A 24,557-nucleotide genomic window follows, 5' to 3' on the forward strand; every position below is an offset into this window, starting at 1 on the left:
TAGGGCGCCCCCCCGCCCCGGAGCGTCGTCCGCCGTGGAAATCGGGGGAGAAAACGCTTTTTTGGGGGGGGGACCTGACCCCCCCCACCCGGAGCCCCCCCCGGGGCCCCCCCCCCAAAAAAACAACACCCCGGGGCCCCCCCCGCCCCGAAAAAGCCAAAAAAAAATCAGGTTTTAGGGTGCCCCCCCCGCCCCGGAGCGTCGTCCCCCTCCATGGAAATGGGGGGAGAAAACGATTTTTTTTGGGGGGGGGGCTGGAGGTTTTTTTTAAGGGGGGGCACAGCTGGAAGCCCCCCCCCCTTTTCACGGGGGGTAAATGGATTTTTGAGGGGGGGGGTGTGGGGTGAGCCGCTACGGGGTCCCTCTGTCCGCCCCCCCCCCCCCCCGCACACGCTGTGTCCTTTAAATAGGGTGAGCCCCCCCCCTAAAGTGCCCCCCCAAAAAAATGCCCCCCTTAAAAAAAATGCCCCCCCCCCCAAAAAAACACAAAACAACCCCCAAAAATGCCCCCCCAACCCAAAACCCCCCACCCTCAAAAAAAATCCCCCCCAACCCTAAAAAAATCCCCCCCAACCCCAATAAACCCCCCCAAACCCCAAAAAATCCCCCAGCCCCCCAATCCAAAAAATCCCCCTAACCCCCAAAAATGCCCCCCAATTCAAAACAATCCCCCCAACCCCCAAAATGCCCCCCAACCCCCCAAAAGCCCCCCCAATTCAAAAATCCCCCCTAACTCCCCCAAAAAGCCCCCCAACCCCCCAAAAAGCCCCCCCAAACCCCAAAAAATCCCCCTAACCCCCCCAAAAAGCCCCCCAATCCAAAAAAATCCCCCCAACCCCCAAAAATGCCCCCCAAACCCCAAAAAATCCCCCCTAACCCCCTAAAACGCCCCCCCATCCAAAAATCCCCCACCACCACCCAAAAATGTCCCCCCCCAAAAAAAAATCCCAGCGGGGGGGGGGCGCTTGGGGTTCGGTGCTTTATTGACAGCGAATCTCAAGGCCACGGCGCGGGGGGCCCCCCCCTGAATTGGGGGGAGACGAGGGGCTGGGGGGGCAAACCTGTTTCCCCCCCGGGGGGTTCCTCCCCCTTGCTGTGAGGGGGGTGCGCCCCACGGCTTCGGGGGGGGGGTCGGGGGGGGCGTAAAGTGCTTCGTTACTGACCCCTCCTCGTTACAAAATAATTAAAGCAAAATATACAGAGACGGGCCCGGTGCCGGCAGCAAGGGGGGGGGGGCAGGGGGGGGGCTGCCCTATGTGGGGGGGCTGCCCCATAGCGGGGGGGTCTGCCCTATGGGGGGGCTGCCCTATGGGGGGGGGGCTGCCCCATAGTGGGGGGAGGGATGCCCTATGGGGGGGGGCTGCCCTATGGGGGGGGGGGCTGCCCCATAGTGCCATGGGGGGGCTGCCCCATAGCGCAAGGGACAAGACCCACGGGGGGGGGGGGGGTCTGCCCCATAGCATCGGGGTCTGCCCCATAGCGTGGGGGGGGCTGCCCTATGGGGGGGGGCTGCCCCATAGCGGGGGGGTCTGCCCTTTGGGGGGCTGCCCTAGCATGGGGGGGCTGCCCCATAGCGTGGGGGGCTGCCCTATGGGGGGGGCTGAACTATGGGGGGGGGGGCTGCCCCATAGCATCGGGGTCTGCCCCATAGCGTGGGGGGGGGCTGCCCTATGGGGGGCTGAACTATGGGGGGGCTGCCCCATAGCGCTGGGGGGGGGGGGGTCATCTGCCCCATAGCGGGGGGGGCGCCCCACAGCGGGGTGTGGGGCAGCAGAGGTGGGGCACAGCCCCACAGCGGGGGGGGGGAGGCAGGGGAGGGTCCTATTCGCCCCCCCCCCCAGCCTGGCTTTAGGGGCGGGGCTCCCGCCTGTCCATCAGCTGCTGTCGCCCCGGCAACGGCAGGAGCCCCGCCCCCCCCCACGAGGTGGGGAAGGGGGGGTGGGGGTGGGCGGGGCCAGCCCGGCGACGGCGGCCCCCGATTGGCCGGGGCGGGGGTGACGTCACCAGCTGATGGCGCCGCTGCGGTTGAGCGTCATGAAATAAACCTGGCTGCTGCCGCCCGCCCGCACCGAGGCGAAGAACACCTGGGGGGGGGGGCACGGGGGGGTTAAAGGTCGCGAGTCGGGGGCAGGGGGTCACAAGGGGGCAGGGGTCAAGGGGCAGGGGTCACGGGGGCAGGGGTCATGGGTCAGGGGTCACAGGGGGGCGGGGGGGTCACAAGGGGGCAGGGGTCACAGGGAGCAGGGGTCATGGGGGGCAGGGGTCATGGCGGGCAGGGGTCACGGCGGCAGGGTCACAAAGGGTCAGGGGTCACAGGGGCGGGGGGGTCACAAGGGGGCAGGGGTCACAGGGAGCAGGGGTCATGGGGGGCAGGGGTCACGGGGCAGGGGTCAAGGGGAAGGGGTCACGGGGGGGCGGGGGGGTCACAAGGGGGGCAGGGGTCATGGGTCAGGGTTAAGGGGCAGGGGTCACAGGGGGGCGGGGGGGTCACAAGGGGGTCAGGGGTCATGAGTCAGGGGTCATGGGGGGTGGGGGGTCACAAGGGGGCAGGGGGCAGGGGTCATGGGGGGCAGGGGTCATGGGTCAGGTTTAAGGGGCAGGGGTCACAGGGGGGCAGGGGCGGGTCACAAGGGGGGGCAGGGGTCAGGGTTAAGGGGCAGGGGTCACAGGGGGGCAGGGGGTCACAAGGGGGGCAGGGGTCATGGTTCATGGGTCACGGGGGGGCAGGGGTCACAGGGGGGCAGGGGGGTCACAAGGGGGTCATGGGGGGCAGGGGTCACGGGGGGCAGGGTCACAAGGGGTCATGGGTCAGTGTCAGGGGTCACAGGGGCGGGGGGGTCACAAGGGGGGCAGGGGTCGTGGGTCAGGGGTCATGGGGGCACAGGTCAGGTTTAAGGGGCAGGGGTCACGGGGGGCAGGGTCACAAGGGGTCATGGGTCAGGGGTCACAGGGGCGGGGGGTCACGGGGGCAGGGGTCACAAGGGGGCAGGGGTCATAGGTCAGGGTTAAGGGGCAGGGGTCATGGGGGGTCACAGGGGGTCAGGGGTCACAAGGGGGTGGTCAGGGGTTATAGGGGAGGGTCACAAGGGGTCAGGGGGTCACAAGGGGGGGATCAGGGATCATGGGGAGGGTCAGGGGTCACGGGGGGCTCACAATGGGGCGGGTCACAAGGAGGAGCGGGTCAGGGGTCACAAGGGGAGGGGGGTTTACAGGGAGGGGTTCAGGGGTTGTGGGGGGGGTGTCACAAGGGGAGCCAGGGGTCATGGGGGTGACGGGGGGGGGGGGGTTATGGGGGGAGGTGCAGGGGTCATGAATGGGGGGGGGGGTCATGGGGGGTCCCAAGGATGGGGTCATGAGGGAGACTCAAGGATCATCGGGTGGTCAGAAGTCACAAGGGGGGGTCAGGGGTCATGGGGGGTCACAAGGGGGGTCAGGGTCACGAGTCAGGGTCAGGGGTCATGGGGGGTTACAAAGGGGGGTTCAAGGGTTAAGGGGGGTCACAAAGGGGAGTCAGGGGTCATGAGGCGGTGACAATGGGGGGGTCATGGGGGGTCAGGGGTCATGAATTGGGGTCACGGGGGGTCATGAGGGAGGCTGATGGGGGGGGGTCATGGGGGGGGGGGTCCCAAGGATGGGGTCATGAGGGAGGCTCAAGGATCATAGGGTGGGGGTCGGGGTCATGGGGGGGTCACGGGGGGGTCAGGGTCACGAGTCAGGGTCGCGGGGGGGTTACAAAGGGGGCGTTCAGGGGTTAAGGGGGGTCACGGGGGGGGTCAGGGTCACGATGTGGTGACAATGGGGGGGTCATGGGGGGGTCAGGGGTCATGAATTGGGGGGTCACGGGGGGGTCATGAGGGAGGCTGGACGGGGGGTCATGAAGGAGGCTCAAGGCTCACAGGGTGGGGGTCAGACGTCACAAGGGAGGACTCAGGGGTCATTGGGGGGTGGGGGGGGGGTCACGGGGGTCGGGTTGGGGGGTCCCAGCACCCCTTAAGCCCCCCCCCCCCCCAGGGTTGTGCCCCCCCCCACACCTTGTCGTTGCGCTCGCAGAGGAACTTGAGGCGCTGCGCCCGCTTGTGCATGAAGACCCCGTCCAGGTGCCCGGTCTCCACCGAGCGGATCTCGATGGCCTTCTCCCCCCAGCCCATGAGCTGCTTGGAGCAGATGTAGGCTGCGGGGGGGACACAGGAGGTCAGCGGGTGGCGGGGGGCACCCACCGACCCCCCCCCCCAAGCCGTCACGGACCCACGGAGGTGGGGGTCTCGCCCCACTGCAGCACCACGTCCTTGGTGATGCGCCCGTAGGTGTTGACGTAGACGCCCTCGTCCTCGTAGCACAGCAGCATCTCCAGCCCGGCCGTCTCGGGGAGGAAGATGATGGCGTGGGGGTCACCTGGCTCTGGATCTGCCGGGGGGCGGGGGGGGGGGGCACACCCAAAAATTGGAGGGGGGGCACCCGAAAATTGGGGGGAGACGCAGAAAAATTGAGGGGGAGACGCAGAAAGATTGAGGGGAGTGGGGCGCGCACAAAGATGGGGGGAGACGTACAAAAATTGGGGGGGAGACACAAAAATTGGGGGGGGAGACACAAAAATTGGGGGGGAATACACAAAAATGGGGGGGCACACACTCAAAAATGGGGGGGGACACCCAAAAATTGGGGGGAGGCACAAAAATTGAGGGGAGTGGGGCGCGCACAAAGATGGGGGAGACGTAAAAAAAATTGAGGGGGGGAGACACAAAAATGGGGGGGGGCACAAAAATTGGGGAGGGGCAGAAAAATTGAGGGGACACACAAATTGGGGGGGGGCAAAAATTGGGGGAAGGGGGAACACAAAAATTGAGGGGGAGACACACAAAAATTGGGGGGGGGACAGAAAAATTGAAGGGGGATACACAAAAATTGTGGGGGGGTACACAAAAATCAGGGGGCACACAAAAATTGGGGGGGGGAGACACAAAAATTGAGGGGGACGCAGAAAAATTAGGGGGGAGACGTACAAAAATTGGGGGGGGGGAATACACAAAAAAATGGGGGGGGACACAGAAATTGGGGGGGAGGCACAAAAATTGAGGGGGGCACACAAAAATTGGGGGGGGGGTGCACGCAAAAATCGGGGGGAGACCCAAAAATTGGGGGGGGGACACAAAAATTGGGGGGGAATACACAAAAATTGGGGGGGGACACACAAAAATTGGGGGGGAGAGACACAGAAATTGGGGGGGGGACACACAAAAATTGAGGGGGTGCACGCAAAAACTGGGGGAGACACAAAAATTGGGGGGGAGACACAAAAATTGGGGGGGAGACACAAAAATTGGGGGAGGAGACACAAAAATTGGGGGGGAGACACAAAAACTGGGGGGGGGGACACAAAAACTGGGGGGGGGGGCACCCAAAAATCGGCGGGGGGGGGCACAGACGCGGGCCAACGGCGCCCCCGCCGCGCCGCGCCAACATGGCCCCGTGGGCGCCGTAGGGGGGCACCCGGCGGGCTTCCCCCCCCCCCCCCCCCCCAATGGGTCCGTAGTGCCCCCCCCCCACTTCACCACGGTGTCCGTGCCCCCCCGTGCCCCCCCCCCAAAAAAAAAAAAAAAAGGCTCACGTGGACGGGGACGTAGACGTCGTAGGTGTTGCCGGAGTCGACGTCGATGGCGTGGAAGCCGGCGCCGGAGCCGTAGATCACCTTCAGCCGCTGCCCCTCCTCCACCGTCAGCTCCACCAGCAGCGGGCGGTGGGGCAGGTCCCCGAAGGACTTTGGGGGGGGGGGCACCGTAACCAAGTGGGGGTCCCAGGGGACGGGGACACCCCCCCCCCAATGACTCCAAATGCCCCCCCCCCCCCCCCCCCAAGAACCTCGAAGGCCATGAACTTGCGGTAGGGTTTGGGCGCCCACGCGGGAGATGGGGAAGGTCCCCAAAGGACTGTGGGGGGGGGGGGGCACCGTAATGAAGTGGGGGTCCCAGGGGATGGGGGGGCACCGTAACGAAGTGGGGGGTCCCAGGGGACAGGGACACCCCCCCACAACGACTCCAAATGCCCCCCCCCGAAACTTGAAGGCCATGAACTTGCGGTAGGGTTTGGGCGCCCACGCGGGCGATGGGGCAGGTCCCCGAAGGACTTGGGGGGGGGCACCGTAACCAAGTGGGGGTCCCAGGGGATGGGGGGGCACCGTAACGAAGTGGGGAGGTCCCAGGGATGGGGACCCCCCCCCCAAAAACTCCAAGTGCCCCCCCCGAACCTTGAAGGCCATGAACTTGTGGTAGGGTTTGGGCGCCCACGCGTAGACCTCGACCGAGCAGCGCAAGGCGATCACCAGGAACTTGATGCGCTCGTACTTCACTTTTTAGGGGGGGGAATAAAAACGGGGGGGGGGTCAAAATGAAGCAAGGGGGGGCTACTGACCCCCCCCGTGACCCCCCCCCCTCTTACCGACGCGGTAGTGGACGCAGCCTTCCATCTCGCCCACCGTGGTCCAGCCTTGCTTCTTCTCCACCTCGGGGTCGTTGCGCAGGATCTTGTTGCGGAGCCACGAGAGGTAGTAGACGCGCAGCTTGTTCCTCTTCCCTGCGCCCCCCCCCCCACCCGGCACCCATTAATTGGGTGGGGGGGGGGGGTCGCAGGACGTGGGTGGGGGTTGTAAAGTGGGGGGGGGCTCACCCGAAATGGTGGTGAGGAGGTTGAGCCCCTCGAGCACGTCCATCTGCTGGAAGCGGCGCCGCGCGATCAGCCCGTACACCTTGCCCTGCCCCGAGCGGTCGAGGAGCAGCAGCCCCGTCTCCGTCCCCACCAGGAGGTTGACGCCTTTTTTTTGGGGGGGGGGGGACACGTTGGGGACATCGGGGACATCGGGGACAAGGGGGGGACGTTTGGGACGCGGGGGACGGGGCCACCCGAAAGGGGACACGGGCCACCCAATGGGGATGGGGCCACCCGTGGGCCGCCCAAGGGACACGGAGCCACCCATGGGACACCCAAAGGGGACGGGGAGACCCAAGGGACATGGGCCACCCAAGGGAGACGGGACACCCAAAGGGGACAGGGACACCCAAGGGACATGGGCCACCCATGGGACACCCAACGGGGACACCCAAGGGACATGGGCCACCCAAGGGAGATGGGACACCCAAAGGGGACAGGGAGACCCAAGGGACATGGGCCACCCATGGGACACCCAACGGGGACGGGGACACCCAAGGGACATGGGCCACCCATGGGACACCCAACGGGGACAGGGCCACCCAAAAGGGGACAGGGCCGCCCAAAGAGGACACCCAACAGGGACAGGAACACCCAAGGGAGATGGGACACCCATGGGACAGGGGCCACCCAATGGGGCCAGGGCCACCCAAAGGGGACCGGGGCCACACATGGGCCACCCAAGGGAGACGGGACACCCAAGGGGGCCACCCAAAGGGGACAGGGACACCCAGTGGGGACAGGGACACCCAAAAGGGGACAGGGCCGCCCAAAGGGGACACTCAAAAGGGACAAGGACACCCAAGGGAGATGGGACACCCATGGGACAGGGGCCACCCAATGGGGCCAGGGCCACCCAAAGAGGCCACCCAAAGGGGACAGGGCCACCCAAGGGACGCGGGGGCCACCCAAGGGACGCGGGGGGGACGTTTGGGACGCGGGGGGGGGGGGACGCGCACCCCAGAGGGCGGCGCAGAGGATCTCGGAGCTGAAGCGCTTCTTGTACTTGCGGATCTCGGGGGCGTCGCTGGGCCCCCGCGCCGAGGGGGTTGACGTTGACCACCGTGGCCTGGCGGCCCCCCCGGCGCCGGGCGGCGTCCCCGGCAAGGGCTGTTTTGGGGGGGGGGGGGGCACCCAAGGGAGACGGGGTCACCCATGGGACACCCGAGGGACGTGGGACGCCCAGAGGGGATGCCCAAGGGAGATGGGACACCCAAGGGACACCCAAGGGAGACGGGACACCCAAAGGGGACACCCAAAGGGGTCAGGGACACCCAAGGGACACCCGAGGGAGACGGGACACCCAAAGGGGACACCCAAGGGAGACGGGACACCCATGGGACACGGGCCACCCAATGGGGCCAGGGCCACCCAAAGGGGACAGGGACACCCAAGGGACATGGGACACCCAACGGGGTTAGGGACACCCATGGGCCACCCAAGGGACACGGGGCCACCCAAGGGAGACGGGGCCACCCAAGGGGGTCACCCAAAGGGGACAGGAACACCCAGTGGGGACAGGGCCACCCGAAGGATACATGGGCCACCCAAGGGCCACCCAACAGGGACAGGGCCACCCAAGGGAGATGGGACACCCATGGGACAGGGGCCACCCAAAGGGGCCAGGGCCACCCAAGGGACATGGGCCACCCATGGGACGCCCAACGGGGACAAGGCCACCCAAAGGGGACCAGGGCCACCCATGGGCCACCCAACGGACACGGGGCCACCCAAAAGGTGGCCGGGGCCACCCAATGGGGCCAGGGCCACCCAAAGGGGCCGGGGCCACCCAAGGGTGACAGCGGCCGCTCACCGGCGATGGGGACGCCGTCCCCGCTGCCACCGCCCTGGTAGAGCCCCAGGTCCACGAAGACGGAGAAGGCCGCGCGGGGGGCGCCTTCACCAGCCCCCGCGCCTGGTACTGGGGACACGCGGCGTCACCGGTGACCCCCCGCCTTGGGGACGTGTCCCCCCCCCCCCACCTTGTCCCCAACTCACGTCACCGGGGGGGTCCCCACCGGAGCCGGGGGGTCGTGGCCGGGCTGCACCACGTCGGGGAGGTTGCCGTAGCCGTTGGTGTCACCGGGGGGGACACTTGCGGCTCCTGGGGGGGGGGGGGGGACAAGGGACATGGGGGTGGCCGGGGATGGGGGGGTGATGTCCCCGTGTCCCCCCCCCCCCCGCTGTCCCCGTACCTCTCCGGTGGGCGCCCCCCGCCGGCGCCTCCTCGTGCAGCACCACGGTGCCGACGCTGGCGGTGTCGCCGTCACCGGGCCTGGGGGGGGTACAAGGGGGGGGGAAATGTGTCCCCGAGGGGTCCCCTGGGTGTCCCCAAGGTGTCCCCTGGGTGTCTCTAGGATATCCCCAAGGTGTCCCCAGGGTGTCCCCAAGGTGTCCCCTGGGTATCCCCCGGGTGTCCCCAGAGTGTCCAGGGTGGGGAGGGTGGGGGGTCTGTGGGGTGTCCCCAAAGTGTCCCCAAAGCGTCCCCAAGGTGTCCCCAAACATCCCCAAGGTGTCCCAGGGGTGTCCCCAAGGTGTCCCAGGGGTGTCCCCAAGGGGTCTCGTGGGTGTCTCTAGGATATCCCCAAGGTGTCCCCAGGATATCCCCAGAGCGTCCCCAGGGTGTCCCCAAGGTGTCCCCAAAGTGTCCCCAGGGGGTCCCCTCGGTGTCCCCAGGGTGTCACCAAAGCATCTCCAGGGTGTCCCCAGGGTGTCCCCAAGGTGTCCCCAGGATATCCCCAGAGTGTCCCCAAGGTGTCCCCAGGTTGTCCCCAAAGTGTTCCCAGGGTGTCCCCAAGATGTCCCCAAATTGTCCCCAAAGCATCCCCAAGGTGTCCCCAGGGTGTCCCCAGGGTGTCCCCAGGGTGTCCCCAAACTGCCCCCGCGTGTCCCCAGGGTGTCCCCAGGGTATCCCAGGGGGTCCCCAAGGTGTCCCCGCGTGTCCCCAGGGTGTCCCAGGGATATCCTCAAGATGTCCCCAAGGTGTCCCCAGGGTGTCCCCAGGGTATCCCAGGGGGTCCCCAAGGTGTCCCAAAAGCATCCCCAAAGTGTCCCCAGGTGTCCCCGCGTGTCCCCAGGGTGTCCCCAGGGTGACCCCAGGGTGTCCCAGGGGTGTCCCCAAGATGTCCCCAAGGTGTCCCCAGGGTTTCCCGAGTGTCCCCGGGGTGTCCCAGGGGTATCCTGGGGGGTCCCCAAGGTGTCCCCACAATGTCCACCCCCGGGGTGTCCCCATGGTGTCCCCAGGATGTCCCCAAAGCATCCCCAAAGCGTCCCCTTGTGTCCCCGGAGTGTCCCAGGGGTATCCCCAGGATGTCCCCAAGGTGTCCCCAGGGTTTCCCGAGTGTCCCCAGGTGTCCCCAGAGTGTCCCCAGGGTGTCCCAGGGGTACCCCAAGATGTCCCCAAGGCGTCCCCACGATGTCCCCCCCAGGTGTCCCCAAGGTGTCCCCGCGTGTCCCCAGAGCGTCCCCAAAGCATCCCCAAAGCGTCCCCAGGGTGTCCCAGGGGTACCCCCAAGATGTCCCCAAGGCGTCCCCAGGGTTTCCCGAGCGTCCCCGGGGTGTCCCCAGGGTGTCCCCACCTGCCGCCCTCGGCGTCCCCCCTCGTCCTCGCTGCTGTCCCCGTCGTCCTCCTCGCTGGACGACGAGTACTCCATGGCCTTGGTCAGCGGCCGCGGCGCCTCCTCGGGCGCTCCCTCCCCAGCAGCAGGCTCCTGGGGGCCCCCCCCGCCCCCCCCCCCCCCCCAATTAAATATTAGCCGACATCGCCCCCCCCCCCCCCCCCAAAAAATCCCCCCCCCCCACACCTGTTTTCCGTGCCCCCCCACCCCCTTTTTTCGGTGCCCCCCCCACGCCCAAGCTCACCGCAGGCCGCCGGGGTCCCGTGGGCAGGAGGGGGGGGGGCGTCGCGGCGCGCTGTGCCTGGGGGGGGGGACAACAAGGGGGGGGGGGACAATGCCCAGGGCCCCCCCCCAGACCCCCCCATCCCTAAATTCTCCTCTATCCCCCCCACACCCCCCCCCCGTGTCCCCTCACCCCCCATCATGCCCCCACCCCCCCCATGTCCCCCCATGTCCCCCCCCTCACGTCCCCATGTCCCCTCCCACATCCCTGTGCCCCCCCCGGTGCCCCCCCCGGTGCCCCCCCATCCCCAAAAATCTCCTCTATCCCCCCCCCGTGTCCCCTCAACCCCCCTCCCATGTCCCCACCCCCCCCATGTCCCCCCACCCCCCCATGTCCCCCCCCCGCATCCCTGTGTCCCCCCCATCCCTGTGCCCCCCCCGGTGCCCCCTCCCCCCAAAATTACTTCTCCTCCACCCCCCCATATTCCCCCCATGTCCCCCATGTACCCCCCCATGCCCCCCCCATGTCCCTGTGACCCCCCCCCCCCCCAAAAATTGCCCCCCCCCCCAAAATCTTGCCCCCCCCCCCTCACCTCCAAGGCGATTCCGCTCCAGGGACCCGGCCTGGGGCGCCCTCGGTGCCCCCCCCTCCCAGGCGGGGTCGCTGCGCCGCAGGTCGGGGTTGCTGGGGGGGGGGGGGGGAAATGCCGGGGGGGGGGGCTCTGATGTGTGCCCCCCCCCCCCCAAAATATTCCCCCCCCAAATATTACCTGGCTCGCACGGCGTGCGCGGGCCGGGCGACCACGTTGAGGGCGCTGGCGATGGAGGCGGTGCGCTGGGGGACCTGGGGGGGGGGCAAAATGGGGGGGGGGGGGGCAAAAAATGAGGCTGGGGGGCGAAAAATTGGCCGGGGGGGGGCGAAAAATGAGGCCGGGGGGTGAAAAATGGGCCTGGGGGCAAAAAATGGGCCTGGGAGGGGGCAAAAACGGGCCTGGGGGGCAGAAAATGAGGTTGGGTAGGTGGAAAATGGGCTGGGGGGGCAAAAATGAGGCGGGGGGCAAAAACTGAGGGTGGGGGGCAAAAACTGGGCCTGGGGGGCAAAAAATGAGGCTGGGGGGCAAAAAATGAACTTGTGGGGGGGGGAAATAAAAGGGCCTTTGTGTCTGGGGGGGAAATGGGCAGGGGGGTGAAAAATGAGGCTGGGGGGCAAAAAATGAGCCTGGGGGGGGAAAAATGGGCTGGGGGGGCAAAAAATAAGGCGGGGGGCACAAAATGAGCTGAGGGGGCAAAAATAGAGCCGGGGGGGCAAAAAATGGGCCTGGGGGGGGGAAATGGGCTGGGGGGGGCAAAAAATGGACTGGGTGGGGCAATAAATGAGCCGGGGGGGGGGGCAAAAATGAGTCGGGGGGGCAAAAAATGGGCTGGGGGGCAAAAAATAAAGCTGGGGGGGGCATGAAATGAGCTGGGGGGGCAAAAATAGAGCCGGGGGGGGCAAAAAATGGGCCTGGGGGGGGGAAATGGGCTGGGGGGGGGCAAAAAATGGACTGGGTGGGGCAATAAATGAGCCTGGGGGGGGGGGGGGGGGCAAAAATGAGCCGGGGGGGTCGCCATCGCCCCCCCCCAGGGGGTCCCAGAGTGGGGGGGGGGTCCCGGGGGGGGGTGGGAAGGTCCTGGGGGGTGGGGGGGGTCCTGGGGGGGGTCCCAGAGTTGGGGGGGTTCTGGGGGGTGTGGGGGGGGGGTCCCAGAGTGGGGGGGTCCCGGGGGGTCCGGGGGGTCCGGGAGGGTCCCGGGGGGTCCCAGAGTGGGGGGGGGGTCCCGGGGGGGCACCCACCTTCGGAGGCGCGTCGGGGGGCCCCTCCTCAGCCAGGGGGTGTCCGTGGGGGGGCTGTCGGAGGTGGGGTCTGAATTCTGCCTCGCCACCGGCCGGGGGGGGGAGGGGGGGCACCTGGGGGTGGCCGGCGGGGGGGGGGGGGTCCTGCGGGGGGGTCCCGCGGGGGGGGGTCCTGCGGGGGGGGGGCCCCCCCCCCGTCCCGCTTGGTCCTGCAGCGACTGCGAGCGCGGCACCTTCAGGGGCACCCGGTGCGCCACGTGGCTCTGGGGGGCACAAAAATATTTGGGGGGGCACCCTCCTGAGCCCCCCCCCCCAATCTGTGACCCCCCCCCCCCCAAGGAATTTTTTTTGGGGGGGGCACCCACCTGACCCCCCCCCAGGAATTTTTTTTTGGGGGGCACCCACCTGACCCCCCCCCAATCTGTGACCCCCCCCAATCTGTGACCCCCCCAATCTGTGACCCCCCCCCCTCCAATCTGTGACCCCCCCCCCCCAGGAATTTTTTTTTGGGGGGGGCACCCACCTGACCCCCCCCAATCTGTGACCCCCCCCCCCCAATCTGTGACCCCCCCCAATCTGTGACCCCCCCCCCCTCCAATCTGTGACCCCCCCCCAAGGTATTTTTTTTGGGGGGGGGCACCCACCTGACCCCCCCCAAAGGAATTTTTTGGGGGGGGCACCCACCTGACCCCCCCCATCTGTTCCCCCCCCATAATCTGTGACCCCCCCCCCAGGAATTTTTTTTGGGGGGGGGGGCACCCACCTGACCCCCCCCCCCAATCTGTGACCCCCCAGGAATTTTTTTGGGGGGGGGGCACCCACCTGACCCCCCCCCAATCTGTGACCCCCCCCAAGGAATTTTTTGGGGGGGCACCCACCTGACCCCCCCCCCAATCTGTGACCCCCCCCCAAGGAGTTTTTTTTGGGGGGCACCCACTGACCCCCCCAGACCCCCCCCCAAGGAATTTTTTTGGGGGGAGCACCACCTGACCCCCCAAAGGAATTTTTTTGGGGGGGAACCACCTGACCCCCCCCCCCCCAGGACCCCCCCCCCAAGGAATTTTTTGGGGGGGGGCACCCACCTGACCCCCCCCGTGACCCCCCCCAATCTGTGACTCCCCCCCCAAGGAATTTTTTTTGGGGGGAGCACTCACCTGACCCCCCCCAAAGGAATTTTTTTGGGGGGGGAACCCACCTGACCCCCCCAATCTGTGACCCCCCCCAAGGAATTTCTTTTGGGGGCACCCACTGACCCCCCCCATCTGTGACCCCCCCCCAAGAATTTTTGGGGGGGGGGCACCCACCTTGTGCGGCCCCTCCTGGGGCTCCACGGGGCGCTGCATGGGGGGGGGTCCGGGCGGCCGCGGGGGGCGGCGGCCGGGGGGGGGCGGCGTCCGCCGGGGGCCCCCCCCGGGGAGGTGGGGGCGGGGGGCGGGGGCGGTCGTCGGCCTGGTGGGGGGGGGGAGAAAAAAAAGGGGGGGGGTTAAAAGGGGGGGGGTGATGGGGGGTTGGGGGAGGGGGGATTTGGGGGGGGTTGGGGGGGGTTTGGGGGGGCATTTTGGGGGGGCATTTTGGGGGGCATTTTGGGGGGGAATTTTGGGGGGGTTATTTGGGGGGTTGTTTGGGGGGGGTTATTTGGGGGGGTATTTGGGGGGGTATTTGGGGGGGGTTATTTTGGGGGGGTTTATTTTGGGGGGGGGTTATTTGGGGGGGTTATTTGGGGGGGTTTATTTTGGGGGGGGTTATTTGGGGGGGGGGTGTTTGGGGGTTATTTGGGGGGTTATTTGGGGAGGGTTATTTGGGGGGGGTTGTTTTGGGGGGTGTTTGGGGGGTGTTTTGGGGGGGTTATTTGGGGGGTTATTTGGGGGGTTTATTTGGGGGGTTATTTGGGGGGTTATTTGGGGGGGTTATTTGGGGGGGTTATTTGGGGGGGTTATTTGGGGGGTTATTTGGGGGGGTTATTTGGGGGGTTATTTGGGGGGGGTTATTTGGGGGGGTTTATTTGGGGGGGGGGTTATTTGGGGGGTTATTTGGGGGGGGTTATTTGGGGGGTTATTTGGGGGGTTATTTGGGGGGGTTGTTTGGGGGTTATTTGGGGGGGTTGTTTGGGGGGTTATTTGGGGGGGTTATTTGGGGGGGGTTGTTTGGGGGTATTTGGGGGGGTTATTTGGGGGGTATTTGGGGGGGTTTATTTTGGGGGGGGTATTTGGGGGGGGTTATTTGGGGGGGGGGGGATTATTTGGGGGGGGTTGTTTGGGGGGGTTATTTGGGGGGGGTGTTTGGGGGGGGTTATTTGGGGGGGGGTTGTTTGGGGGGGGGTTATTTGGGGGGGGGTTATTTGGGGGAGTATTTCGGGGGGTTTATTTTGGGGGGGTTATTTGGGGGGGGGGATTCAGGTCCCTGACCCCAGACACCTCAGGGGGTTATTTGGGGGGGTTATTTGGGGGGGGTTATTTGGGGGGGGTTATTTGGGGGGGGGGATTCATCTCTCTGACCCCAGACCCCTTGGCAGGGGGGGGGGGCTCCTTTGTGCCCCCCCCCCCCAAAAAAAAAAACCAATTGGGGTTTGATCTTACCTCTCGGGCCCAGGGGGCCTTCGGGGGGGCCCTTCCCCGGGGGGTGTCCGGCGTCCGGGGGGGTTTTGGTGGGTTTGGGGGGGGGGCCTGAGGGGGGGCGCCTGCTGCTGCTGCTGCAGGGCCTTGAGGAAGGCGTGCTCCTGCTGGAGCTGCCGCTGCAGCCGCTGCGCCTGCCGCTGCTCCTCCCTGCTGCTTGCGCTTGTAGTCCTGGGGGGGGCACAACAAAAGGGTCGGGGGGGGGGGTCCCGAAAATGGGGACCCCCCCCCCGCGCTCCCCGGGGGGGGGGGGACGTACCAGGAGCAGCGCCTGCTCGTGCAGCAGTTGGTGCTGGAGGAGCTGGAGCTGGCGCTGCTCCTCCTGCAGCTTGTGGCGGAGGAGGTCCTGGGGGGGACACATAAAGGGGGGGCATCAGGGGACAGAGGGGGGACAGCGGGGGACAGCGGGGGCCACCAGGAGCCACCATGGCCACCAGGTGCCACCAGAAGCCACCATAGCCACCAGGGGCCACAAGGGACCATGAGAGGCCACCATGGCCACCAGGGGCCATCAGGGGCCACCAGGGGCCACCAGGGGCCACCACGGGCCACCATGTGCCACCAGGGTCCACGAGGAGCCACCATGGGCCACCAGGTGCCACCAGGGGCCACCAGGGGCCACCAGGGGCCACCATGGCCACCAGGGTCCACCAGGGGCCACCAGGTGCCACCATGGCCACCAGGCCACAGCCACCATGGCCACCAGGGGCCACCAGGGGCCACCAGGGGCCACCAGGGGCCACCAGGTACCACCACAGCCACCATGGCCACCAGGGGCCACGAGGTGCCACCAGGTGCCACCATGGCCACCAGGGGCCACCAGGGGCCACCAAGTGCCACCATAGCCACCAGGGGCCAACAGGAACCACCATGGCCACCAGGGGCCACCAGGTGCCACCACAGCCACCAGGGGCCACCAGAGGCAACAAGGGGACGTGAGGGGCCACCAAGTGCCACCAGGGGCCACGAGGGTCCACGAGTTGCCACCACGGCCACCAGGAGCCACCATGGCCACCAGGGGCCACCAGGTGCCACCGGGGGCCACCATGGGCCACCAGGTGCCACCAGGGGCTACCAGGTGCCACCAGGGGCCACCATGGCCACCAGGGCACGAGGGGCCACCAAGGCCACGAGGGGCCACCAGGGGCCACCACGGGCCACCATGGCCACCAGGGCCATGAGGGGCCACCAGGTGCCACCAGGGGCCACCAGGAGCCACCAGCCGCCACCACGGGCTACCAGGGGCCACCGTGGCCACCATGGCCACCAGGAGCCACCAGCGGCCACCATGGCCACCAGGGGCCACCAGGGGCCACCACGGGCCACCACGGCCACCAGGGGCCACGAGGGGCCATGAGTTGCCACCACGGCCACCAGGAGCCACCGTGGCCACCAGGGGCCACCAGGAGCCACCATGGCCACCAGGCCACGAGGGGCCACGAGGGGCCACGATGGCCACCAGGAGCCACCAGCGGCCACCATGGCCACCAGGGGCCACCAGGGGCCACCGTGGCCACCAGCCGTCCCCACCTGGTCGCGCTCGGCCTGCCGCCGCTCCTCGTGGCGCCGCAGGGCCTGCAGGTCCTGCTGGCGGCGCTGCTGCTGCGGGGGGGACAAAGCGGGGGGGGACAAGTTGGGGGGGTTGGGGACATATTGGGGACACTGGGGACATGGGGATGGGGTCACTGGGGACACTGGGGACAAATTGGGGGGGTCGGGGACAAACTGGGGGGGGTTGGGGACATTCGGGGGGGGGTTGGGGACAGGGTCGGGGACCCGGGGGGTTCGGGACCCCGGGGGGGGGGATTGGGGACGCTGGGGGGGTTGGGGACATTGGGGATGGGGTCGGGGGACCCCGGGGGGGGTTGGGGACAGGGTTGGGGACCCAGGGAGGGGTTGGGGACCCCAGGGGGGGTTGGGGACCCCCAGGTGGGGTTAGGGACCCCGGGGGGGGGCGTTGGGGACACCGGGGGGCTCAGGGACCCCAGGGGGTGTTGGGGACCCCGGGGGGGAGGGATGGGGACATTGGGGATGGGGTCGGGGACCCCAGGGGGGGTTGGGGACATTGGTGGGGGTCAGGGTCCCCGGGGGGGGCGTTGGGGACCCCGGGGGCGCTCAGGGACCTCGGGGGGGGTTGGGGACAGGGTTGGGGACCCAGGGAGGGGTTGGGGACCCCAGGGGGGGTTGGGGACCCCCAGGTGGGGTTAGGGACCCCGGGGGGGGGGGCGTTGGGGACACCGGGGGGTTCAGGGACCCCGGGGGGGGGGTTGGGGACCTTGGGGGGGTCTCAGGGACCCGGGGGGGTTGGGGACAGGGTCGGGGTCCCCGGGGGGGGCGTTGGGGACCCTGGGGGGGTTGGGGACACTGGGGATGGGGTCGGGGACATTGGGGGGGTTGGGGACAGAGTCGGGGTCCCCAGGGGGGGCGTTGGGGACCCCGGGGGGTCAGGGACCCTTGGGGGGGGGGGGTTGGGGACATTGGGGATGGGATCGGGGACCCCGGGGGGGTTGGGGACCTTGGGGGGGTCTCAGGGACCCGGGGGAGGGGTTGGGGACAGGGTCGGGGTCCCTGGGGGGGCGTTGAGGACCCTGGGGGGGGTTGGGGACATTGGGGACGGGGTCAAGGACCCCGAGGGGGGCTGGGGACACTGGGGGGGGTTGGGGACAGGGTCGGGGTCCCCGGGGGGGTCGTTGGGGACCCCCTGGGGTGGGTGGGGACCCCGTGGGGGGGGGGTTGGGGACATTGGGGATGGGGTCGGGGACCCCACGGGGGTCAGGGACCCCAGGGGGGTCGGGGACCCCTGGGGGGGGGGGGGTCGGGGCCCCCACCTCCTCGAGGCGCCGGCGCTCGTCGCGCTGCTGCTGGAGGCGCCGCTGGCGCTGGAGGAGGAGCTGCTGGACCTGGGCGGGGCCGGGGGGCGGGGCCGGGGGCGGGGCCACCTCCGGGGGGCGGGCCTTGTCCTCCTGCTGCAGCCGCAGGAACTCCCGGCGCAGCGTCGACTCGCCCGGCACGGCCAGCAGGGAGCTGGAAAAGGGGCGGGGCCGAGGTCCGGGGGGGGCGGGGCTTCGCGGGGGGCCACGCCCCCTCGCCTTGGCCACGCCCCCAAGCGAAAGCCCCGCCCCCAAGGCACGAGCCCCGCCCTCCAGGTCCCAAGCCCCGCCCCCAAAGACACAAGCCCCGCCCACAAGTCACAGGCCCCGCCCACAAGCCACAAGGCCCCGCCCACAAGACACAAGCCCCCGCCCCCACACGCTTAGGCCCCGCCTCCACGTGCTCAGACCCAGCCCCAAAGCACAAGCCCCGCCCCCAGGCACAAGCTCCGCCCCCCGGCACTGCCCCCTGCCCTTAGCCCCACCCCCATGTCCCCTTCCAGGCCACGCCCCTTTCCCCTAGCCCCGCCCCCAAGCCCCTCCAGGCCCCGCCCCTTTCCCCTAGCCCCGCCCCCAAACCCCTCTAGGCCCCGCCCCTTTCCCCTAGCCCCGCCCCCAAACCCCTCCAGGCCCCGCCCCTTTCCCCTAGCCCGCCCCCAAACCCCTCCAGGCCACGCCCCTTTCCCCTAGCCCCGCCCCCAAACCCCTCCAGGCCCCGCCCCTTCCCCATGACCCCACCTACTGAACCACTTCGCCCTAGGCCACGCCCCCAAGACAAAGCCACGCCCATTCCTCTCGACCCCGCCCACTCCCCTTTGACCCCACCCCTTCCCCAGCCCCGCCCCAAAAGACCCAACCCAGGCCCCGCCCCTTTTCCCTTAGCCCCGCCCCCTTTCCCCTTAGCCCCGCCCCCTCCATGTAGCCCCGCCCCTTCCCACTAGCCCCGCCCCCTTCCCCCTAGCCCCGCCCCCAGCCCCGCCCACCTGTGCTCCCCCTCCTCCCCGCAGCCGCCGTCCTCCTCCTCGCTGCCGCTGTACTCGTACTCCGTCTCATCTGGGGGGGGGATCAGGTGACCCCCCCCCCAAAAATTAACCCCCCCATGGGGACCCCCTAAAATTTAACCCCCCCCCCCAGGGACCCCCCCATAAAATTAACCCCTTCTTGGCCATCACCGTGAGCAGTCGAGGCGGTCGTGGAGCTGCGCCCGCGCTTGGGGACCGGGCTCAGCACCCCCGGTGACCCCCCCCAAAAAATTAACCCCCCGGGGACCCCCCCCCCAAAAAAATTACCCCCCCATGGGGACCCCCCTAAAATTTAACCCCCCCAGGGGACCCCCCCAAAAAAATTAACCCCTTCTTGGCCATCACCGTGCGCAGTGGATGCGGTCGCGGAGCTGCACCAACTTTGGGCACCGGGCTCGGCACCCCCCAGGTGACCCCCCCCGGTGCCCCCCCCCCCCCCCCCCCCCCCCGACCCCCCCCCCCCCAAACCTCTCTCCCCCGCCGCCGCCGGGATCGGTCGATGTGGTCGCGGAGCTGGACGCGGGCCTGGCGCTCGGGGGGCTGCTCGCGGATGAAGGGCGCCCGCAGGAGCTGCTCGGTGCCGGGGCGCTGGGCGGACGCCTTGGTCAGGCAGCGCTCCACGAACTCCACGAAGGGACGGGACCTGGGGGGGGGCACAATTTTTCGGGGGGGGGCACGATGGGACCCCCCCCCACGGATCCTACTGCAAACCCTAGGGGGCTCCACGGTGCCTTGGGGCCCCCAAGCCCTATATGTGGCCCCCAAACCCTATATGTTGCCCCCTCAGACCCCATATGTTGCCCCCCAGACCCCAAATGTTGCCCCCCAGACCCCAAATATTGCCCCCCTCCATAATTTGCCCCCCCCAGACCCCACTCGTTGCCCCCCTCCATAATTTGCCCCCCCAGACCCCACACTGCCCCCAAAACCCCACATTACGCCCCAAAACCCCACTCGTTGCCCCCCCCGACCCCATATGTTGCCCCCCCCCACACCCCAAATGTTGCCCCCCAGACCCCAAATATTGCCCCCCCTCCAATTTGCCCCCCCAGACCCCACTCGTTGCCCCCCCTCCGTAATTTGCCCCCCCCAGGCCCCACATTGCCCCCTAAAACCCACATTATGCCCCCAAACCCCACTCGTTGCCCCCCCCCAGACCCCAAATGTCCCCCCCACCCCACATATCGCCCCCGCACCCCAAATGTCCCCCCCAGACCCCACATACTGCCCCCAAAACCCCACATATTGCCCCCCCCAGACCCCAAATATTGCCCCCAGACCCCAAATATCACCCCCCCACCCCAAATATCGCCCCCCCAGACCCCACATGTCCCCCCCAGACCCCAAATCTTGCCCCCCCACCCCAAATGTCCCCCCCCACCCCATGTTCCCCCCCCAGACCCCACATACTGCCCCCAAAACCCCACATTACGCCCCTCCAGCCCCCAAATCTTGCCCCCAGACCCCAAATATCACCCCCCACCCCAAATGTGCCCCCCCAGACCCCAAATCTTGCCCCCCACCCCAAATGTCCCCCCCACCCCATGTTCCCCCCCCAGACCCCACATACTGCCCCCAAAACACCACACTACGCCCCTCCAGCCCCCAAATCTTGCCCCCAGACCCCCAATATCACCCCCCACCCCAAATATCGCCCCCCGACCCCAAATGTCCCCCCCAGACCCCAAATCTTGCCCCCCCACCCCACATATCGCCCCCCCCAAATGTCCCCCCCCAGACCCCCACATACTGCCCCCAAAACCCCACACTACGCCCCTCCAGCCCCCAAATCTTGCCCCCAGACCCCAAATATCGCCCCCCCACCCCAAATATCGCCCCCAGACCCCACATGTCCCCCCCCCGACCCCAAATATCGCCCCCCCCCAAAAATGCCCCCCCCCCCTTACCACTTCTTCGACTTGAGCCTCGGGGGGGTTGCGGGGATGAGGAACAGCGCCCGCATGGGGTGCATATCGCACAGCGCTGCCGGGGGGGGGACACAAAACCCCTTAACGTGGGGGGGTCCCCAACACCTTAAGGGGGTGGGGGCCGCCCTTATAACCCCCCCCATTTAATTATTCCCCCCCCCTAATACTTACGGGGCGCCCCCTCGGCCATCTCGATGGCGGTGATGCCCAGAGACCAGATGTCGCTCTGTTTGGGGGGGGGCAGTATTAAAAGAGGGGGTTGGGGGGCAAATTTTAGGGCGGGGGGGCAAATTTGGGGGCGGGGGGGGACCCTAACGGCCCCCCCCAACACTCGTACCCGGTAATCGTAGGTGGCCTCGGGGTTCTCGTCGCAGGCGATCACCTCGGGGGCCATCCAGTACGGGGTGCCGATGAAGGTGTTGCGCCGCCCCACCGTGCGGTCCAGCTGGGCGCTCACCCCGAAATCCACTACGGGAGGGGTCACTGGGAGCACTGGGAGAACTGGGAGCGCTACGGAGGGTGGGGGGTCATTTATTTTTTTTTAACGGGGGGGCGCCGCGCGTACCTAGCTTGACGTCGGCGTTCTCCGTCAGCAGCACGTTCTGCCCCTTGATGTCGCGGTGGATCACGCGGTGGGCGTGCAGGTGGGCCAAACCCTATTGTTGGGGGGTAAAAAATAAAATGGGGGGTCCTAAAGGAGGATTTGGGATGGGGGGGACACGTTTCGGCCCCGGGGGGGGTCTCACCCGGAGGATTTCCCGGCAGACGTAGGCGATGCAGTCTTCCTTCAAGGCGTTGCCTTTGGTGTTCTTCACCAGGTCGGTGACGGAGCCGGCGCCGCAAAACTCCATCACCAGCTTATAGGGGGGATTAAAGGCTTAGGATCCTCGTGGGGGGTCCTAAACCTCGTGCCCCCCCCCCCAAAAAAAAAATAGGGGCTCACCCAGAGCTGGTCGTCGCTGCCGGGGGGCTCTTCTTGACGAAGGCGCCGTAGTAGGTGGCGATGTTGCGGTGGTGGGAGAACTTCTTCAGCATGTTGATCTCCTGCTTGATCTCCTCTTCTTCGTCCTGGGGGGGGGACACACACCCCACCGGGGTCACCCCCGCCTTGCCGGGACCCCCCCCAGTTTTCGATGACCCCCCCAGACCCAAATTTTCCGCCCCCCCCCGAGTCTCACCTCGGTCACGTCCATCACCTTGATGGCAGCCAGCTGCCCCGTCTTCACGTGGCGGCCCTGGGGGGGGGGGGAAATTTGGGATGGGGGGGGGAATTTGGGATGGGGGGGGTTGAGCATGGTGCCCCCACCCCCGCCGGGACCCCCCCCCCAAAAAAAGTTTCGTGCCCCCTCACCTTGTAGACCTGCCCGTACGTCCCATTGCCGACCACCTCCACCAGTTCGAAGATGCCCGCGGGGTCCTGGGGAGGGGGGGGGGAATTTTGGGGATGGGGGGGTCAAGGGGGTTAAATGCAGCCCCCCCCCAGCCAGAGCTGCCCCCGCCCCCCCCCCCCCGGTGTATAAATAGCCCCGTTTTGGGGTCACCGCGTCCCGTCCCGACGCCCCCGGGAGCCGCGGCGGAACCGGAGCACGGCCCCCGGGACAGGCGGCCCCAAAATTGGGCTTTCTGGACCCAAAACGGGGCCTTCCGGACCCAAAAACGGAGCTTTCTGCACCCAAAACGAGGCTCCTGCACCCAAAACGGGGTTTTCCGCACCCAAAACGGGGCCTCCTGCACCCCAGACTCGGCTTTTGCACCCGAAATGGGGCCGTCTGGACCCAAAATTGGGCTTTCTGAACCCAAAACGGGGCCTCCTGGACCCAAAACTGGGTTTTCTGCACCCAAAATGGGCTCCTGCATCCGAAACTGGGCTTTTGCACCCAAAATGGGGCCGCCTGGACCCAAATTGGGGCTTTCTGAACCCAAAACAGGGCCTCCTGCACCCAAATTTGGACTTCCTGCACCCAAAACAGGGCCTCCTGTACCAAAAATTGGGCTTTCTGCACCCAAAACTGGGCTCTTGCACCCAAAACTGGGCTTTCTGCACCCAAAACGGGGCCACCTGGACCCAAAACTAGGCTTTCTGCACCCAAAACGGGGCCTCCTGGACCCAAAACTGGGTTTTCTGCACCCAAAATGGGGCTCCTGCATCCGAAACTGGGCTTTTTGCACCCAAAATGGGGCCGCCTGGACCCAAATTGGGGCTTTCTGAACCCAAAATGGGGCCTCCTGCACCCAAATTTAGGCCTTCTGAACCCAAATTAGGGCTTTCTGGACCCAAACTGGGGCTCCTGCACCCAAAACCCGGCTTTTTGTACCCAAATTAGGGCTTTTTGGACCCAAACTGGGCCTCCTGTACCCAAATTTGGGCTTTCTGGACCCAAATTTGGGCTTTCTGGACCCAAAACGGGGCCTTCTGCACCCAAAACCGGGCCTCCTGCACCCAAATTTGGGCTTTTTGCACCCAAAATGGGGCGAAGGAGCACTGGGAGTTACTGGGGGCTGTACTGGGGGGTACTGGGGGGCACTGGGAGACATTGGGGGCCATACTGGGGGTACTGGGAGATCCCGGAGGCCATACTGGGAGGCACTGGGGGTTACCATGGCCATGCTGGAGGGTACTGGGAGATACTGGGAGCCGTACTGGGGGGCACTGGGAGATACCAGGGCTGTACCAGGGGGCACTGGGAGATACAGGGGGCAGTACTGGGCCTTACTGGGGGATACTGGGAGATACTGGGGCTGTACCAGGGGTTACTGGGAGATACCAGGAGCCATACTGGGCCGTACCGGTGGGTACTGGGAGGTACCGGGGCTGTACCGGGCCGTACCGGTGGGTACTGGGAGGTACCGGGGCTGTACCGGGGGGCACTGGGATATACTGGGAGATACTGGGGACCATACTGGGAGATACCAGGGCCATGCTGGGGGTACTGAGAGATACAGGGGGCTGTACTGGGGGGCACTGGGAGATACTGGGAGCCATACTGGGCCTTACTGGGAGATCCCGGGGCCGTACCGGGGGCCACTGGGAGGTACTGGGGGCCATACTAGGAGGTACTGGGAGATACCAGAGGCCATACTGGGAGATCCCAGGGCTGTCCCGGGGGGATACTGGGGGCCATACTGGGCCGTACCGGGGGGCACTGGCATATACTGGGAGATCCCAGGGCCGTACTGGGGGGATACTGGGAGACACCGGGAGCCATACTGGGGGGCACTGGGAGATACTGGGAGCCATACTGGGCCGTACTGGGAGATCCCAGTGGCCATACCGGGGGCCACTGGGGGGCACTGGGAGATACTGGGAGCCATACTGGGCTGTACTGGGATATCCCAGTCCCGCCCCACCCCGGTGCCCCCCCCCCAATTCCCGGTGCCCCCCCCGGTGGTCCCGGTGCCCCCCCCCGGTTCCCGGTGCCCCCCCCGGTGGTCCCGGTGCCCCCCGGCCCCGGTGCCCCCCCCCGCTCACCCTCAGGGCGCCCAGGTCGATGTCATCCAGGCCGCGGGGGGGGGCCGGGCTCCGCCATGCTGGGGGGGGGGGGGGGGCACCGGGACCCCACCGGGGGGGGGGGGCACCGGGAGCGGCACCGGGGCGGCCGCGGCTGCGGCTCGGATGGGCAGCGCCGGCCCCGCCCCCAGCGCACTGCGCAGGCGCGGCGGGGGGGGGGGCGGGGCTAAGGAGGGGTAGGTGTGGGCGTGGCTTTGAGGCGAGTGGGCGGGGCTCGGGGCTCAGCTCAGGGCGGGGGGCGTGGCTTA

The 24,557-nt window shown here is 67.6% G+C and overlaps 1 protein-coding gene and 1 long non-coding RNA gene across 2 annotated transcripts; both read right to left on the reverse strand.

Annotated features, from left to right (window-relative positions):
- Positions 1 to 1,915: 1,915 nt before the first annotated feature.
- MINK1 (misshapen like kinase 1) lies at positions 1,916 to 24,328 on the reverse strand. Its single transcript, XM_066985126.1, is given in 31 exon segments — positions 1,916 to 2,084; positions 4,032 to 4,171; positions 4,246 to 4,389; positions 4,392 to 4,404; positions 5,606 to 5,755; positions 6,242 to 6,342; positions 6,433 to 6,567; positions 6,661 to 6,804; positions 7,659 to 7,744; positions 7,746 to 7,809; positions 8,513 to 8,587; positions 8,590 to 8,620; positions 8,718 to 8,803; positions 8,895 to 8,974; positions 10,282 to 10,409; positions 14,946 to 15,152; positions 15,241 to 15,327; positions 16,512 to 16,583; positions 17,810 to 18,005; positions 18,835 to 18,904; positions 19,326 to 19,516; positions 20,781 to 20,856; positions 20,973 to 21,027; positions 21,139 to 21,269; positions 21,367 to 21,457; positions 21,548 to 21,658; positions 21,745 to 21,773; positions 21,776 to 21,869; positions 21,980 to 22,036; positions 22,153 to 22,218; positions 24,271 to 24,328. Coding segments are annotated over 29 exon segments (2,886 nt in total). The 5' UTR covers positions 21,995 to 22,036; positions 22,153 to 22,218; positions 24,271 to 24,328; the 3' UTR covers positions 1,916 to 2,000.
- Positions 10,560 to 12,456, reverse strand: LOC136787875 (uncharacterized). The gene is made up of 4 exons (XR_010826955.1): positions 12,370 to 12,456; positions 11,309 to 11,382; positions 11,132 to 11,223; positions 10,560 to 10,617 (listed from the first exon to the last, which is right to left on the reverse strand). It is a non-coding gene; the product is annotated as an uncharacterized lncRNA (long non-coding RNA).
- Positions 24,329 to 24,557: the final 229 nt, after the last annotated feature.

The sequence above is a fragment of the Anser cygnoides genome, chromosome 31 (assembly GCF_040182565.1).
Source record: "Anser cygnoides isolate HZ-2024a breed goose chromosome 31, Taihu_goose_T2T_genome, whole genome shotgun sequence".
NCBI lineage: Eukaryota > Metazoa > Chordata > Aves > Anseriformes > Anatidae > Anser > Anser cygnoides.